This window comes from Camelus ferus, chromosome 16, assembly GCF_009834535.1.
Source record: "Camelus ferus isolate YT-003-E chromosome 16, BCGSAC_Cfer_1.0, whole genome shotgun sequence".
NCBI lineage: Eukaryota > Metazoa > Chordata > Mammalia > Artiodactyla > Camelidae > Camelus > Camelus ferus.
The window spans coordinates 32,702,463-32,719,838 of NC_045711.1; the positions used below are offsets into that span (position 1 = coordinate 32,702,463).

The 17,376-nt window shown below is 41.0% G+C and overlaps 1 protein-coding gene across 3 annotated transcripts in view; it reads left to right on the forward strand.

The window, feature by feature from the left end:
* The window catches only part of TEX2 (testis expressed 2), a 123,890-nt gene that overhangs the window by 71,356 nt on the left and 35,158 nt on the right, over positions 1–17,376 (forward strand). For all 3 annotated transcript variants that reach the window (XM_032457075.1, XM_032457073.1, XM_032457076.1), the window contains exons 3-5: positions 13,497–13,697; positions 14,668–15,007; positions 16,502–16,749. In XM_032457075.1, coding sequence (XP_032312966.1) covers positions 13,497–13,697; positions 14,668–15,007; positions 16,502–16,749 — 789 coding nt within the window. The remainder of the gene's footprint in view (positions 1–13,496; positions 13,698–14,667; positions 15,008–16,501; positions 16,750–17,376) is intronic.

Below are 17,376 nucleotides of genomic sequence, written 5' to 3' on the forward strand. Positions count from 1 at the left end.
CATCCGGCCTTATTTTAGGTCCAACTTCATTCTTTTAGTTAATTGTCACAGGTTTTTGCACAAGCAGTGTTTTTAAGACTTTGGGATGTGTTCATTCTTCCAGGCACCCAAGAGACTTGTCCAGTGAGCGTCATTCTAGTTCAGGTTTTGCCAGTTGACCACATAGTTTTTCAAGGATCTTCATGGCTCGAGAGACTAACATTTACATCCAGTTTCCTTTTCCGTCTCTCTCTAAATTTGCCGGGGATTTGCTACTTGCTGGGGATTTGTCATAGTTGAGTCTGTTAGGATTAAATGTTCTTGAGACTCTGGGGAAAGGTTAAGTACCCCTGGAATGCAGGAGAAGGGGCGGCGGCGGAGAAGGCAGATTACTGCTCACATCCCTCTTTCCCCTGCACACAGTGAGGCCTGGGCTTGTGGAGGAGGCCTTACCTTTCCATGCACATCAGGTCTCAGGAGCTGGGCCTCTCAGGGGCCCCAGGCAATCCATCAGAATAAAGAAAGAAAATATTAGAACTGCCATTTGAATTTATTTCAGCATAGTTAAAAAATGTATGGTTGTTTCATAACATACAGGATATAAAAGTACAGCCGTAGCTTTTATGGTTCATAAGTCATTCACAAATACACTCTTTTTTTTTTTGTATATGTATTTTTAAATTTTGGTAAAATACCCCTAACAAAAGTTACCATCTTAGCCATTTTAAAGTAAACAGTTCTGTGGCATTGTATTTAATATTCATTTACAATGTTGTACAACTATCACCACCATCCATCCCCGTATCTTTTTTCATCTTGTAAAACTGAAACTCTGTTAAACAGTAACTCCCTATTCTCCCCTCTGCCCAGCCCCTGGCAAACACTTATTATTTTCTGGGTTTTTTTTATGTTGAATACTCCATATCATATAACTGGAATTACACAGTATTTATCTTTTTGTGACTGGCTTATTTCACTTAGAATAATGTCCACAGGATTATTCCATGTTGTAGCATGTGGCAGAATTTCCTTCCTTTTTAAGGCTGAATAATATTCCATTGTATATGCCACATTTTGCTTATCTATTCTTCTGTCACTGGACACTTGGGTTGTTTCCACATTTTTCCTATGCTGCTATGAACGTGGATGTACAAATATTTCTTTGAAACCCTGCTTTCAGTACTTTTGGGTATATACCCAGAAGTGGAACTGCTGGATCATCTGATAATTTTAGTTTTAATATTTTGGAGAACCACTGCACTGTTGTCTACAGTGGCTGTGCTGTTTTACATTCCCACCAGCAATGCACAAGGGTTCCAGTTTCTCCACATCCTCTCTAATACTTGTTATTTTCTGGTTTTTTGATAGTCTTTTGATAATTCAAAGCTTGTTTGGTTTCTCTGTAATAGATTTTTTCCCTCTCTTTGTTTAAGAATACTCAGAAAATGGCACCATGATCTCTCCTCATTGCACAACAAAACAAGGGAAAGAACTCTCAGAGTCCAAAATACTGTTTGTTTTTTGGTTTTTAATTTTATAACATTTTTCCCTTATTCAAAAGAAATACACAGTCAGTGTTTAAAAAAACACAGGAAACCCAAAGAAAAAAATTAGTCTTTATCACACTAGAGGGAGGGAATTACAGTTTATATATATATATACACACACACACATATATTATATGTATTATATTTATTATATTAACTATATATATAGTTAATATATACGTACATACATAATAACATATATATCCTTGTTTTTTCCTACATTTTTACATGTATGAGCATATATATCACACACATTCACACTCACGCACTCTTTTTGTTCTGATTTAATGGGATCGTATACAGGCATATCTCAGATATATTGTGGGTTCAGTTTCAGACCACCACAGTAAAGCAAAATATTGCAATAAAGGAGTCAAATTTTTGGTTTCCCAGTTGTGTTTACACTATTCTGTAGTCTATCAAGTGTGCAGCAGCATTATGTCTAAAAAATGTACATATCTTAATTTAAAAATGCCTTATTGCTAAAAAATGCTATCCTTCATCTGACAATACAGGGTTGCCACAAATTTTCAGTTTGTAAAAAATGCAATAGGGTGAGGCTCAGTAATGCAAAGCACAATAAGATGAGGTTTGCCTGTATTTCGCAGTTCAGCCTCTTTCTTTTTTCTTTCACATGGCAATATGTTATGAGACTGCTTCTTTTTTAAGAGAAGCTGGTGCTGAGACTTGAGAATGTGACACACTTAAGCTTAGCATGAATGTAAGAAGGGGAGCAAAAGTGACTCACTATGTATCGTTGCTAAGCTTCTTTGATAGGGTGATGCTGTGACTACTGAATTACATGCCCTGTAAGTTAGTGCTAACTTGAGCAAAGCGTTATGGTACTTGGATTAATACCAGACCTCATGACTGACTGTGGTGTTCAGTTTAAACTGGTTTGAGCTCTTAATTGTCTTGGGAAGATTTTAATTTTAATCCAGTCAGTCTTTAGGGCTGAGTCCAATTTACTAACTAGTCTACTAATTAGTCAAGAATTTACTAGCTGCATGGAGGATGCATAGAGTGGTTGCTTTGATCTGATCGTTGAAACAGTAAAGGCAGCACTGCAATGCTGAACACCTGCAGAGGGCTGGCTGTAGGGTTAATTATCTCATTTAATCCTCATCACAACCCCTTTCAGTTAGGGCATGTGCACATAAGGACATGGAGGCGCAGAGTGGGTAAGTTACCTGTCCAGGGTCACACAGCTAGTGAGTAAGGGAGCCAAGCAGGGCTGACTATTTTTTTTCAAGGAAGGTGTTTTGCTCTCGGTGCCTGGAATAAATGTATTTGAATTTTCCTTGTAGAGAACAGGTACTTCAGTGCTGTCATGGACTGACATGTGTAATTCAAGCACATTGTACATTTTAGCCTGAGGTCTTTTGTTTGGTGTACAGGGCTGTTTTTAGATACCTGGCTGAATACATTCTCTATTTTAAAGGGGTACACTACTATGAACTAGAAGGGTAAATTGTAAGTTGCAAGCCTAAGAATTTAAATGCAAATGTTCTTTGGTTTCAATTAATTTTACTGAGAAGGAGATTGTACTCTGGGGAACCATTTTAAAAAGATGACACTTGAAAACATTTAGAAGTATTGACATTAAATTTAGGACATAATGTTGTGATAAGAAAAGGAAAATATAGTGGAGTCTAACTTTATGTTATGTTTTTTCACTGGACATTGTGCTTTACTTTCTGTATGAGGAAGTTTCTGAATGAGGTTGGATAACACTAGCTGTAACCAAGTAGAAGTTTGTTTCCAGCTTGGGTGTTCCTGGTGATAGGTGGGTGGCTGGCCTCCTCTACATATTGATTAGGAACCCAAATTCCTTCCATCTTGTGGCTCAGCAAACTTTTTCTTAAAGGGCCAGGTAGGAAATATTTTAGGCTTGTGGGTCATACAATTTCTGTTGCAACCCACTCAGCTCATTATAGCAGAAAAGTGGCCATAGACGTTACGTAAATGAATGAGTGTGGCTGTGTTCCAATAAAACTTTACAGAAAGAGGCCTCAAGACCAGTGTGCTGACCCCTGCCCCAAGTCATTAGAGTTCTTTGTATCTAGCTGGCAAAAAGGGAAAGAGAAAGCAAAGAGAAAGTGGACCTCCTTAAATGCTTTGAGCCAGAAATGACACACATCATTTCCATTCACATTCCACTGGGGTGAGCTAGTCCCACAGACCCTCCAAAATGTCAGAGGCCCTGGAAACCTAGGACTTGGCTGGGTAGCTTATTCTCAGCAACAGTGCTACACTGTGGAAAGGGGTGCCCATATTCTGGAGGCACAGCCAGCCTCCTCTGCCTTACTCTCATAGTACTTATCAGAGCCATATTTGTATGTTTATTGTGTCTCCCCCAGTTCACCAGAAGCTTCATGAACACACAGACCATGTCCGTCTTGTTCATCATTGTGTCCTCAGCAACTTGCATGTATCAGGCACGTGCTAAGTGATTGTTGGATGAATGGATGGGTAGATGGGTGGAGGGATAGGTGGATGAATGAGATTTTATCAGAAAATTTAGGCAGTAAGTTAGTATTGACCCTGTGATCTCACTGTAAAGTTGCTTTTTAAAAGAAATCCCTGATACTTGCTGGTTTTTTTTTTTGAAAAAAAAAGTTTAGTCATAATTTGATCAGAGTGATCTTTTAAAGAGATGAAAAATAATTACTAAAAAGTACAGCTTATGGAAAGTTTTTCCTTTTCCCACAGCAGTGGAAAAGCCAAGATGGTCCATCTCTGATAGGATTTGAAACTTGGTATTTGTTGCTTAGAAACAAGCAGCAAGTCTGCCCTCCTCTCACCAGGCCCTTACAGCACTGCCCTCCTGAATTCAGAGGGAGCGAAGGATGGAAAGTGGATATCAAGGAGAGCATGGGAGGAATGGGGATGGTGGTGTGTTCTGGATTTCCACTCTGCTTCCAGATTTATGGCTTTAAAGTGTTGCAGGAGATGGGCCTTGGTTTTCTTTATAACAGTTCTGTGGGCCGATTTCTAGGATGAGTGGAAAGAGTCACTTTTTGAAAATAGCTTGATTTGGGGGATTTGTCAGCTGATTGGAGTTACTTTCTGATGCTATGTAGTTCGTTTTTATAGAGGATATGATGATGCAATTCTTGAGGGCAGGTATGGAAATTTTTTTTTAAACATTTACTGATACAAGAGGCTATAAAACCTGCCTGTGATAAAACTCTCAAGTACAGAGGCCCTGCCCCCAGCTCCTGCATACTTCATGCCCCTGACTAGCCCTCAAATGCTTTGAGCCAGAAATGACACTCATCTGGTGAGTCCCGGGAACCAGTCAGGCAGGGAGCCTGGTGCTCAGGGGCTGTTTCAGGAGACCATGTGGTTTTAAGCCTCTGAACGATATATGATCTCATTGATGGGTCCAGAAAGTCCTTGCAGTCTGGACTGAGAGTCTGATTCCTTTATTGGCTTCATGAACAATTCAAAGAGCACTGCAGTTTTTATTCGATGTGCCTTCACCTGACAAAGAAAGGGAGGAGAAAAGTAAAGCTTTTCTGTCCTTTCTATTGATTTTTATTATTCCATCCATACTGCAGACATTTGTATTTAAAAATGACACTGCAGCAGTGATGATTCTGTGGGTGGTGAGCCCAGAAGACTAGTCTGCAGACAAGTAGCAGCTATCCTCAAAGGCTGGTACTCCACCACCTCTCACCCAGAGCCAATTAGCAGCTCTGCTGTCTAGAATAGAAGCAGTCAGAGCCTCTGTGACGCTAAAGAGCTGTCACAGAGTCACCAGAGTAACTCTTAGAACCCCCTCCAAAGTCTGCTTTTTATAAATGATGGGAATTCATAGTTGATGTGAGGTAGCAAATAGAAGAAAAGTTGCCATCTGCATTCATCACAAAGTAACACGTGAACAGATGAAAGCCGGGAGAAGACCAGAATGTTAGGAGAAGCTAATGAGACTTAAAGAATGGAGATCTGGGTAAGTTAGCTCAAGGCGGAGCCTCCTGTGTGCCACTGAGTCCCAAGGCATCATTGTGAGCAACACCTCCTAGGTGGTAACCTTCCAGGGGTTTTATTTTGGGTGACTAGCTAGATACCCTGAGCTGGGGACCGTGGGAAAGAACAGGTTTGGGCATGAGGAGAATGAGGCATTTAGTCTCCGCGTATTGCACTTGGGATCTTTGCTTTGCTAAGCATTCTTAAGCAAATTGGATGTTCTTTCTTCTTCAAGAATGTACTTGTCACTTGACCAGAAGTATAGAGTCCGTCCTCCGTATTCTCACATTCCCCCTCCATGTACTCAACCAACCGTGGATCAAAAATATTTGGGAAAAAAATCCCAGAAAGTTCCAAAAAGCAAAACTTGAATTTACTGCTTGCTGGTAACTATTTACATAGTATTTACATTGTATTTGCAACTATTTACATAGGGTTTACATTGTATTTGTAACTATTTACATAGCGTTTATACTGTATTAGGTATTATAAGTAATTTAGAGATGATTTAAAGTGTACAGGAGGATGTGCATAGGTAATACGCAAATACTGCACCATTTTATATAAGGGACTTGAGCATTTGTGGATTTTGGTATCTGCAGGGGTCTTGAAACCAATCCCTCTTGTATACTGCAGGATAATTATATTTAATTTAGTACCATTCCTATACACTAACATTTCCATATGTCTATAATGAGAAGCTTCCTGAAGATTTCAGAAGGTTCTTGGGTTTATGTTTGAGTGCATGAGTCATGTAATTTTGAGTTATATTCATGAGTAAATTCTTAATCGCAGACTTATAAACCACCTGCAGAACACAGCAGTAGAATGTTGGTTTTGGGAGTGATGACTGTCTCTTTTTGAAAGATATGGCCCAGAAGGTTGACTAAAATTGCATTTACACCATTGCATAACTAACAAATTAATTTTGGAGAATCTTTTTCCCTTAGGTCATGTCACATTGAGATATTTAATAAGAGGGATAGATTTTTAAAATAATCACATTCCCTTAATGCAGGCTGTGGTTTTACATATAAAAGAATACTTCTGTAGGGAGAACATTATCAATTTTGAGATGAAATTCTAACTTGTAAATTTAATCTCAACTTCATGCAATTCTTTCTTTTAAGAAATTAGAGTGAGCAAACCTTATGGTAAAAACAGCCTCATTACATACAGCCGAAAGAGACTCATTACACAGAGCGAAAAAAAGGTCTCTTTTTTATTGGTCTCTTATAACCCTCAATACAATGAGTGCAAGAAATAAAGTGTTTTTTTCTACGTTACACGTATCTGAAAATATCCTGCCCTGGTAACGGGTTGCTTAAGTTTTTACATTTGGCTTTTATAATCATGGCTATTTCCCAATGCCCTGCTGCTCGGGAAGTTTGTCAGGTGAGATGTTTTAGGGTAGGCGCTCTCACCTACAAACAGGTACCCCATGTTTGGGTTGGTTGGAGAAGCAACTGTGTGGAAAATGCTTCCTGGATCACATAAAACACTGGTAAGAATGTCAGGTAAACCCAGAATGATTTTTTTCATCTTTTATTTTTTAATGTTTCATTGTAGGAAATTTCAAGTATACACAAAAGTAGAGAGGATAGTGTAATGAGCTCCCATGTACCCAACACCCAGCTTCAACAATTATGCATTTTGCCACTTAGCCTATTAATTTATGTCACGGCTGAACCGTAATTCTGGTCTACCTGTAATGCAGCTACAGTTCATAGCATCATTTCCTTGGGAAAATGCATCCTGAATTCCAGCTAGGTATTGGAGGATCATCCTTTTTGGTTTTGTTTCAGGGGTCATCTATGGAGTGAGCAGAGAAACTGGGCAGTGTGGGTCTGAGATTTCTCAAGTCATGTTTTTTTTGGAAGAGTAAGTTATTAAATATGAAAAAAAATCAGTGCTAGATATCTTTTCACCTCTAAATTTTATGTGTAATGTATAAAGAAGGTACAGAATGCATCCAAGATTGTTCTTATTGTACAATAGTTCGCCTTTAAGAAGTTTGCCATCCCCCTAAAGACAAGGAGATTTTAAGCAAGATGGCCCCAGGGCATGAGCACGCTGGTTTGTTGGTGCTCTGGTGGCTGCTATAAGCTCTCTGTGTAGATTCTGTTGCTCCTTTCAGTGGTGTCCAAAATGGGTTGCTGAAGACACAGTCCAAGAAGAAAATATTATAGTTTCTATTTGTACATATTTTTACTCTTTATCTATAAGAAAGTAAATAAGCCTTGCTAATATTTAACGTACAGATCACCATATGTTGACCTTTGGCCAAAATCCTTGGAAATTATCAAGAAGACTATTTGAAATATGGATTTATATCCATTATCGTTAACGATGAGCCTCACCCTGTGTGTGTGTGTGTGTGTGTGTGTGTGTGTGTGTGTGTGTGTGTGTGTGTGTATATGTGGTGCCTTGATGTGTCACCTGAAGATAGCACAAAGGACATCAGAAGGGAAAAACTAAAAGTTAGCAAAAAGGCCACTTATTCACTTTTCACTCTTTTAGCTACTTTTTACTTTTTATAACATCTGTATTATATTAGAACATGTATATAATTTATAAGTAAATATATATATTGTGGGTATACAGTCACATTTAACTGATGGGATGTGTGATCTAAAGCTTGGCGTCTACTAATTTATTTGCTTGCTAATCTTTTGTCTTATAATTTCAACACTTGTTAATATGATATTATGTTTACTGTGTATCAGCATAAATAGATCTTGGTTATTTCATTGGTTCATCTGATGTGATGTTATTTTTCTGTCTAATTTACATGCTTGTTATCGCCTACCTCTATTACTGTCTGCCAGTGCATATACCTGACTTTGCAAGCTGCTGCCCTAAAGTATAGGAAAAACCAAGAAAAAGGCCATTTTCCCAGGCAGAGTCTGTGGCTTTAGCCCTAATTCCAGTGCTTCTGGTGACACTGCTGGAAATGTGACCTTGAAGCAGGCTGTTGGAGGATGTGGGTAGTATTGATGCTCTGGCACTTCCTCCCCTAATGGGCTTATTTTTTGGCTGGTGTCTTAAAGCAGCATTTATGTTGAATGTTGACTGTGTGCTTGAGGCTATCATTCATAGTATGAATTCTGCCTGTAGGTCTATCTGTCTTTCATGGGTAGAATCAAATTTGTATCTAAAATTCTGTGAAGTTTAGTAGGCTGTTCCTGCCATATTCTCTAACTCCATCATCTATGATATTATGTTTTAACTGACGACTCCACTTCTAAACCATTAATACATCAGAAAGAGTGTAAGCCTGGCAAAGAGAAAATCCTGCTTATGTTTTAGTTTGGGGGACAAAAGCAAAACAATCACGTATTTGTGTGCTATAGAGATGATTTTCAGCAGCAGGGACGTCAGGTCCTGGCTTTGTTCTTAGGTTTAGGACTTGCTCCTTCCCTGATAGACTAGATGAAGGAATGATGCGGGGGAACGGAGTGACAAGCAGCCTCAAATTCCAGCACAGCCACGTGACAGCAGGGTGTCAGCCCAGGCACCCCGCACACTAAAGATAGAGAAGTCCCCGTTGCTTCCTCAGGCCGGAGGGCTCGTGCTTTCTTCTGGTCAGCTCAGCGTCAAGCTGAGCAAGAGAGCGTTGGCCTTGACCTCCTGATTGGCCCTGTAACTGAGAGTGAGCACAATAGTAGTTCTTCTAGACTTTATTATTTTGCAAAAGGTTAATTGTAGCTTTTAATCTTTTCAAGTATTAAGTGAATCCCTTTATAGATTGTGGTTTATACTTTCAGACATGGCTTCTAAATCCAGCAGAGAATTGAAGAGAAACCCCTGACCTTTTACAAATGGGATCACAGGACCAGTCTGTGGGCCAGACAGCTGCAGCCCAGATGACTGTGGTCATTGTCCCCCAGCGGCGTGCACTGTCTCCGTTTTAACAGCTCCAGTGTCAGAAAGAAACGAGGCTTGTCTGAGATGCTTTGGTGTGGGTTGAGAGCATCTCAGTTTTTTAGTTGAGCTGCTGGAATGGAATGAGTTGCTAACTATATCTGTGTCTCTTTATACCCACCCCCTTGTCCCATGTCAAAACAAAGTTGGAAAAATATCTTACTTGGTAAGGAATTCCAAGAACGGCTGAACAGTGGACAGTTGGGCCCTATATGGGGAACGAGATGAAGGCCTTGGAGCTGTGGCGCTGCTCTCAAAATTTGATATTGGGCTGCTTGGGTCTGGCAATTCCATGTGCAGCTTAATCTAGGGAGCTGATCAGGACCCAGGAAAAAGTTAGCTGATTGATGGTATCAAAAGGCAATCAGGAATTTGACACAACATTGTAAAATGACTGTAACTCAATAAAAAAAAAATGTAAAAAAAGAAAAAAAAAGGCAATCAGGGTTTGCACTGGGTAATTGCTTTCTGCGAGGGCAGCCTGGTTCCGGATCAGTAGGGGTGCACTGGGGGCAGAACAGGGAACTCTGAGAGAAGTCGTCCCCGGCCAGCTCTTGATCTGAGCATCCCAGTGGCCATCTGCATCCTGTATGCCTGATGGATGTGGGTCAAGTAGCAGCCCTTGTGACTCTCAAGGTTTCCTACTATCAAGCTTGTGATGTTCCTGAAAGAGCCTTGTGTGGGAGTCAGGACACGTGGGCTCCAATCACAACACCTCTCTCTGCTGTAGATAAGTGACTAATTCAGTTTCTGTCCTGAAAAGCTTTAACATCTGTGACTCTTAAGTGTCCCTCTGAGGTTACATATTTTCTTCTTCTGTGCTCTTTTGTGCAGTTATAATTTGGTTTTTCTCTTTGGGAACAGTGACCAAATCTTCTTCAAAGTAACCTTTCCATCTCCCTGCACTTAGTAGGATCTCATCTCATTCCTTTGCTTCTGTCCACTTGTAGCTGCAGCTACACCTGTGGGCTGTGATGGGCCCAGCAGTCTGTCCTGGTTACTTGTGCCTTACAGATTTTTTAATCCTCCCAGCCACCCTCTGAATTAGGCTACGTTTATGTGTTCAGTGGACAAACATTTGTTACAGTGGTGATTATCTTGTGGAGTTATGTAGTTAAGCAAACCAGGCAGTTAATGGATACAGTGATGGGGGGAAGTAACAGAGGATTGTGCCTAGGTGATCAGGGAAGCTTCCTGGGAGAAGCATCATCTTCGCCATGACCTGAGGGATGACAGGTGTCAGCCAGACTCAAGGTGGGGCTGCCATGGGAATGAGGTAGGAACCCGGGCCTCATAGCTGGGTAGACTTGATTTAAGTCCCAGATTTGCAACTACACAGATCACTTTTTTTTTTAAACCGCTCTCTAGGCACATCACTTAACCTCTCTCACCACTTTCCTTACTTAGAAATCCGTAGGGAATTGGCAGAAGTAAAGGAGATAATGCGTGTGAGGGCTGGGATCATAATATGAACCTATTATTACAAATATTAATATTGGTAGTTAAAAATCATATTCATAAGATTGTTCCTTTTCTATATGCAGATTGTACCTGAGTAAAGTAGTGTTAGCACGGAGAAAGTCATTACGGCTTGAGCAGAGTGTGAGGTGGGGACCAGGGAGCCACGAAGCTGGGAAGTGAGGCAGATTGGGTCCCTTTTACAGGTGAGAAAACTGAGGCTCTAAGGCGAATCATCATCCAATTTGGCAGTGAGTGGTGAAGCCAGGACTGGAACCCGGTTGTGTCAGACCCTTAGCAGTTCTGCTAATTTTTTTGGGTTGGTTTCAGTGGATGTGTTTTGACCAGCAGTCTTTCATGTAATCAAGTATGATCAAGGATCTGGACTCACTTAAATGATTGTTCACAATAGACATGCAATTTAAAGCCTGGCTTGTGGGTTGAATTTATTTGGTTTTTGGCAGCTGTGGACTTTAACTTCAGGTAGATTTTTAACACAAAGAAAATAGTAGTGCAGGAAGGAGGAAATGTGAAGATAAAAGGGAAGGAGAAACCACAGGTGCCTTTGTGTTTGGAGCTCAGCTGCTGGTGAATCTGAAAGGATGGGGGTTGGGAGAAGGAGGGTGAAGCCAGCCCCAAACCTGACTGGAAGAAGGGAGATTGGAGCCCCTCTGGCTTTCCCATCTCCTAGATTCTCTTCCCAGGCCCAGCCCTGCCTCTCACCTCTGTCTCCTCTAGTGGGCAGGCAGGGTTTTGTGGTTTTGAGCTGTGCAGGACTTGAAGCTCTTCCTCACATCCTCAGGTTGTCCTGATGTTCCTGCAGTTTTTCCAGTGGGAGAGGGAGACCTGGACCTGTCAGAGCTCTCACGAGCTGGTATAATCCAGCTTCAGCACATCATGACCCGTGCATAATTGGCCCAAGAATGCAAGACTGTTCAAATTCAAAAATCAATGAATGTATTTAACCATAATAACAAACTAAAGAAAAAGGCAAAAAACTATGAGCCAAAAAATTGTACTTAGTTCTACATTAAGCAAAATAAACCTGCCCAAACTGATGCTCTGACAGTATAGTCCACTTCAGGCACCACTGTGCTCTGTATCTCTTGTCCCCTTTGTAGCTTCATTGCTCTGATCATTGCCATTTCTTTACAAACACCTAGATTACACCTTCTCCCCATGGCCACTGATTACTCACCCAACATTTTTTAATAGATGCAATGACTCATTGGGAGGAGAGCTATTCCTAGCTCATGCAAAAAATATATTGAGGTGTAAAAATCTGTATAATTGACTCATAAATTTTCTGCACACACAATGACAAAGAAGTGTGTTGTCCATTTTTATTTCCATAACACACTCAGGATACTCTTCGTGAGGCCTTTTCTCTTGTATGGTTGCTCTAGTGGGGTCATAGGATGGCAAAAGGAAGACCAGTTCTTCCTAATGTTTTGAGAGTAACCTTGGGTCAAAATCCTGTCATTTTTAAAATCTTTGTATCAACTTTTGACATATTACTTGGCACATCAAGAGATTCAGTGCATGTTTTGATGAATGAATCAAAGAGAATTTTGAGAATTCCTTGTTTGGCAAGGGTCTCAATTCAAGACTTTAGTGTGAGACTCAAATACTCACCATGGAAATGACTATTCCTTGAAAAGAGTGACAGTCCCAACTCCAGTATAGTGATGGTTAGCGTTTCTCTGCTTATTACAACGACATGTGTAAAATGAAGGGAATGGGGACATAGTATTTAAAATCCCCTAGAGAACATCTTTTAAAGAGATCTGGGCCACCCATAGCATCTGAAGAAGTCCTGTGGAGCTGGCAGAGTGTTGTGACGGACAATGATTAGAGCTATGAGACTAGCTTTAGCACAGTTTTATTGTGCCTTAGGCTTTTGTGTGTTGTCTGTACACTTCAGTATGTTTGCTGTTTTTAAAAATCAGTGTATGAGTATACTTACATTAATGGGGTGAGGGGAACCTGGAACACAGTTTTACTCACTTAAGTTACTATTTATCTTTGAATTTTGACATATTGTTGGTCATATCTATGATTTATTTAATGCCTAATTCTTGATCATCTGCTTTGCTATGTGATTTCACTGAGAGAAATGGGGAGAGGTAGGCGTTCTCTGAGTCCTGGAATGGTAACATGACTTAATATGGTCTGTGAGATTTCAAAGATTCTTTGCAGGTGGGCTGAGAAGAGGATGTATCTGGCTAATTGAGAAAGCCAGACTGGGTGGGATTTCTCACCCCCAGAGGAGGTGAGGCCAAGAGACTTCTTCAGTTTACATGAAAAAACTTCTGAGTTTCCTGATTTGTTTGTCAGCTTTAGAAAAAGAAAGACAAGAACCTCTAATTATTTAGGGGCATTCTCCCCCTAAATCCAGATTTTTAGTTATCAAAAACATACCAAATTACTCCTCAGTGCTGATTATCCTTCAAGTTAAGCATCTTGTCTCAGGAACCTCTAGTCATAATAAATGGACACTTATGTCATAATCAAGTTTGAGTTCAGTGTTCTGAATACCTGAATAATCGTCATTTTCACATTGACTCCGATGTCTGTCTGTTCTAATTTGACTTAACGGAAGTTCTTCTCTATCAGGGATGGATGAATGAGATTTACAGCTATGATCCAGAAACTTACCACGCGACCTTGACACATTCAGTCTTTGTTCGACTTGAGGGTGGGACCTTAAGACTTTCAAAGCCCAATAAAAATATATCCAGGAGGGCAAGCTACAATGAAACAAAGACAGAGGTCACCTACATCAGCCAGAAAATCTACGACCTCTCGGACAGCAAGGTGAGCCCAATGAATTTTGGAAGCTTAGATGAGTGAAAAGCATTGGGAATCTTGGTTGCTTTACTGTATTTTCCCCTCTGTGTGTGTTTAAAGTATTTGTGTAATTTAGAGCAGTACCTCTCAAAGGTTAATATGCAGATGAATCACCCGAGCATCTTTTTAAATACAGAATCTGATTCAGCAACTATGAGTACAGCCTAAGAGTCTACATTTTTATGAACTCACAGGCAATACCCAAGCTGCTGGTCCGTGGACCACACTTTGAGAAGCAAGGGCATCATACGCTCTTCTGACTTTGAGAGTTAATTTTTTCAGTCAAACAAAGACATGTGCGATGGTGCTAGGGTAATAACTAATGGAGGCTCTGTAAATGTGAAATTATGGATGTGCAAAATAACTACATTTTGATAAAGTATTAATATACTTCTATTTTTGAGAAGTGTAAATTATTTGTTATTTGGAAAAGCTATAGGTTCTCTGTTCTTGTAACTTACGTGAGTGACCTTTGGGTTTCCCCAAAATGGCAGAAGTATTTAAAATAGTTTTTTTATAAATTCATTCTTAACTTGAGGTTAATAAACTCGAGCTTCCTATCTAGATCCAGTTTGATAAATTCTTTTTTTTCCCAGCTTAAATTTGGCCCAGAGTCTTTAAACACAGTTGATATCCTAACTAAGCTGATGATAATCCACTGAACAATTACTGTGCTACTGTTACCTGAAAATCATAGATCTTTGTAAGTCTTGCAAAATTCTTAAATATTTACTTTCTGGAATGATTTTGAAGAATAAGTTATTTCTAAAAATTTATTCCAGTTTCTATAGTCATGTTATAGACAGGTGGTAATTATTTCACATTCATCATTTTAGTCAAAAATACTGTAAATTTTGCGTTTATGCTCTGCACAGTAGTAATACACAAGATAGCCAGTTCTCAATTTAGTAAATAAATCTTTCCTCTTCCTCTGTAGATTTATCTTGTGCCTAAAAGTTTGGCTCGAAAACGAATCTGGAATAAAAAGTACCCTATTTGTATCGAGCTTGGTCGACAAGATGACTTTATGTCTAAGGCCCAGTCTGATAAAGAGACTTCTGAAGAAAAGCCACCAGCTGAGAGAGAGCTGGGAGGCGAGGACCCGAAGAAGCCATCCCACCCTCAGGAAGGAACAAGATCTGGCCAGCGGGATCAGATACTCTATCTCTTCGGGAGAACTGGCCGAGAAAAAGAGGAGTGGTTTAGGAGATTTGTTCTGGCATCTAAGCTGAAGTCAGAAGTCAGGAAGCCACCTGGTATCTCTGGAAGTAAACCAGGTAATGACACGTGTGCTAAATGCTTATGCATTTTTAAAGGGCCTTTGGGAGAATTGAGAGAGATTCCCAGGTAGGGAGGAAGGAAGCCCACCCTGAACTGATGACTATCTGGCACCTGAGGTATGTTCATGGAACATTTGCCTTGTAGGCTGATCACTGCAGTGCTTTGTACGCAATCATTTAACCAGTGAGGGAACCATTTACAGATGAATGAGTTTTTTGGTTTGTTTTTTGATTTACTTATTTATTTATTTTTGCTGTTGCTGCTTCCTTAAGGATTATATTTATTTTTACATGTTGTGGCTCCTCTAGGAGAAGAAGGAGCAGGAGAACCCTAGTTATAATAAGAAGGCAGGTGAAGTGGGGAGGGTATAGTTCAAGTGGTAGAGTGCATGCTTAGCATGCACAAGGTCCTGGGTTCAATCCCCAGTACCTCCTCTAAAAATAAATAAATAAACCTAATTACCTCCCCCAGCCAAAAAAAAAAAAAAGAGAGAGAGAGAGAGAAAGTTTTTAAAAATCTACAAAATAAAAAAGAAGGCAGGTAAGAAGGTAGCTTGTGCTCCCAAGCTCCTGGCCTTCAACTTGGCCTCCAAGCCTGAGATCCCCATCGAAGCCAGGAATTCTCTGGCCTCCTGACTCACTGCATTTGCATTACTCACCATGCACCTCTGTTCATTTTCTGTCCCTCTGCCCCATGTACTCTGCTTGGAACGTCACTGAATCTCTCACTGTTCTCCAAACATATTGTGCCCTGTCATTGCTTTTAGCATATGCTGTTTCCTCTACCTGGAATGCTCTTCCGTCACCTAGCTCAGGAAAATGCCAACTATTTCTTCAAGAGAGTCCAGAGATCACTACCTATGAAAGTCAGTCCTGGGCTGCGTGCCTCTCAGCTCTCTTGGGCAGAAGTACTCACCCTCTTCTTTCTGAAAGCCCTTTCAGTCATGCTTCAGTTACAGTGCTTATTACAGAAAACTGTAATTTATTTGCCTGGGTGCCTGAGTTCAAGGGCAGGGATTGTATATGTCTTATTCTTCTTTTCATTGTGGAGCCCAGAGAAAGTGCTTGACAAAAAATTTGTTGAATGAAAGATGGTGTGTTTGGAATTGCCATACGCCGTGGAGGGACAACTAGCCTCCTGCCCACTTGCCATGTGCCCCGTGGGGGTGTGTCAATCCTTTATTTGACCCTAAATGATTACCAGGAAAAAAAGAAAAAGGTACCTACCTACCAGATGTGTGTATGGCTCTTGTTACTCTGAATTTTCTTGGAGAAAATTTTTTTAAAAAAGAACTATTTAAAAAAATTATCTATTGTTACAGTGGGAGGTGTCTTGCAGTGTGGGAAATAACCTTGTAAATGTTTTTCAAACACTCATATATATCATTTTAGCTGCTTTTCAGCTGAACCCAGTGGAGTTTGTTCTGTGTTCCATTTATTTTGCAGTCCTTTTCTTCATCTGTATTAACAGCCATCACTTTTTTGCTGCAGGGGTTTTGCCCTCACACAGCCGGCACAACAGCCCCTCCGGGCACCTGACCCACAGCCGCAGCAGCAGCAAAGGCAGCGTGGAGGAGATCATGTCCCAGCCGAAGCAGAAGGAGCTGGCGGGCAGCGTGCGGCAGAAGATGCTCCTGGACTACAGTGTGTACATGGCCAGATGTGTCCCCCAAGAAAACCGAAGCCCCCAGAGGAGCCCTGTGCAGAGTGCAGAGAGCAGCCCCACAGCTGGGAAAAAGGTAACGCTGGCTGCCAGGGTGTAGCTTTTCTCCTCTTGGACTCATTTCCTCATACATGGGCCCTTCGAGTGCTTCTTGTCCCAGGCCCTATTCTAGGCCTTGGGGACACAGTGATGAACAAGACAGAGGAGGGCCCTGCCCTTCAGGAGCTTGTACCCTAGTCAGGGAGAGAGCGAGAAACAAATGTCGGGTGCTGATAAGGATTAAAATAAAGCCAAATAAGGGAGGATGGGAAGTGGCCAGAACTGCTATTATAGGTTGGTGGTCAAGGAAGGCCTCTTTGAGGACATGACATTTGGGCAGAGACCTGACCAAAGTGAGGAAGTGAGCCCTGGTGATCTGTGCGGGAGGAGCATTCCAGGTGCAGGGAACAGAAAGTTCAAAGGCCTCGAAGCTGGGATGTGGTTGAAGTTTTCAAGGAACTGTGATGAGTCTAGATGGGTGACCGTGAGCAAAGGACAGAGAGGCAGGGCCTCATCAGATCAGATCCTGGGAAGCCCTGGGAGGGTTTTGAGCAGGCAGTCGTGGTGGAGTGGCTCTCCATGGAGAGTGGAGAGTGGGCACAGGAGGAAGAGGGTGAGTGGGCCGTGGTCATGGCAGTGGAGAATGGGGCTGGCATGGAGGTGG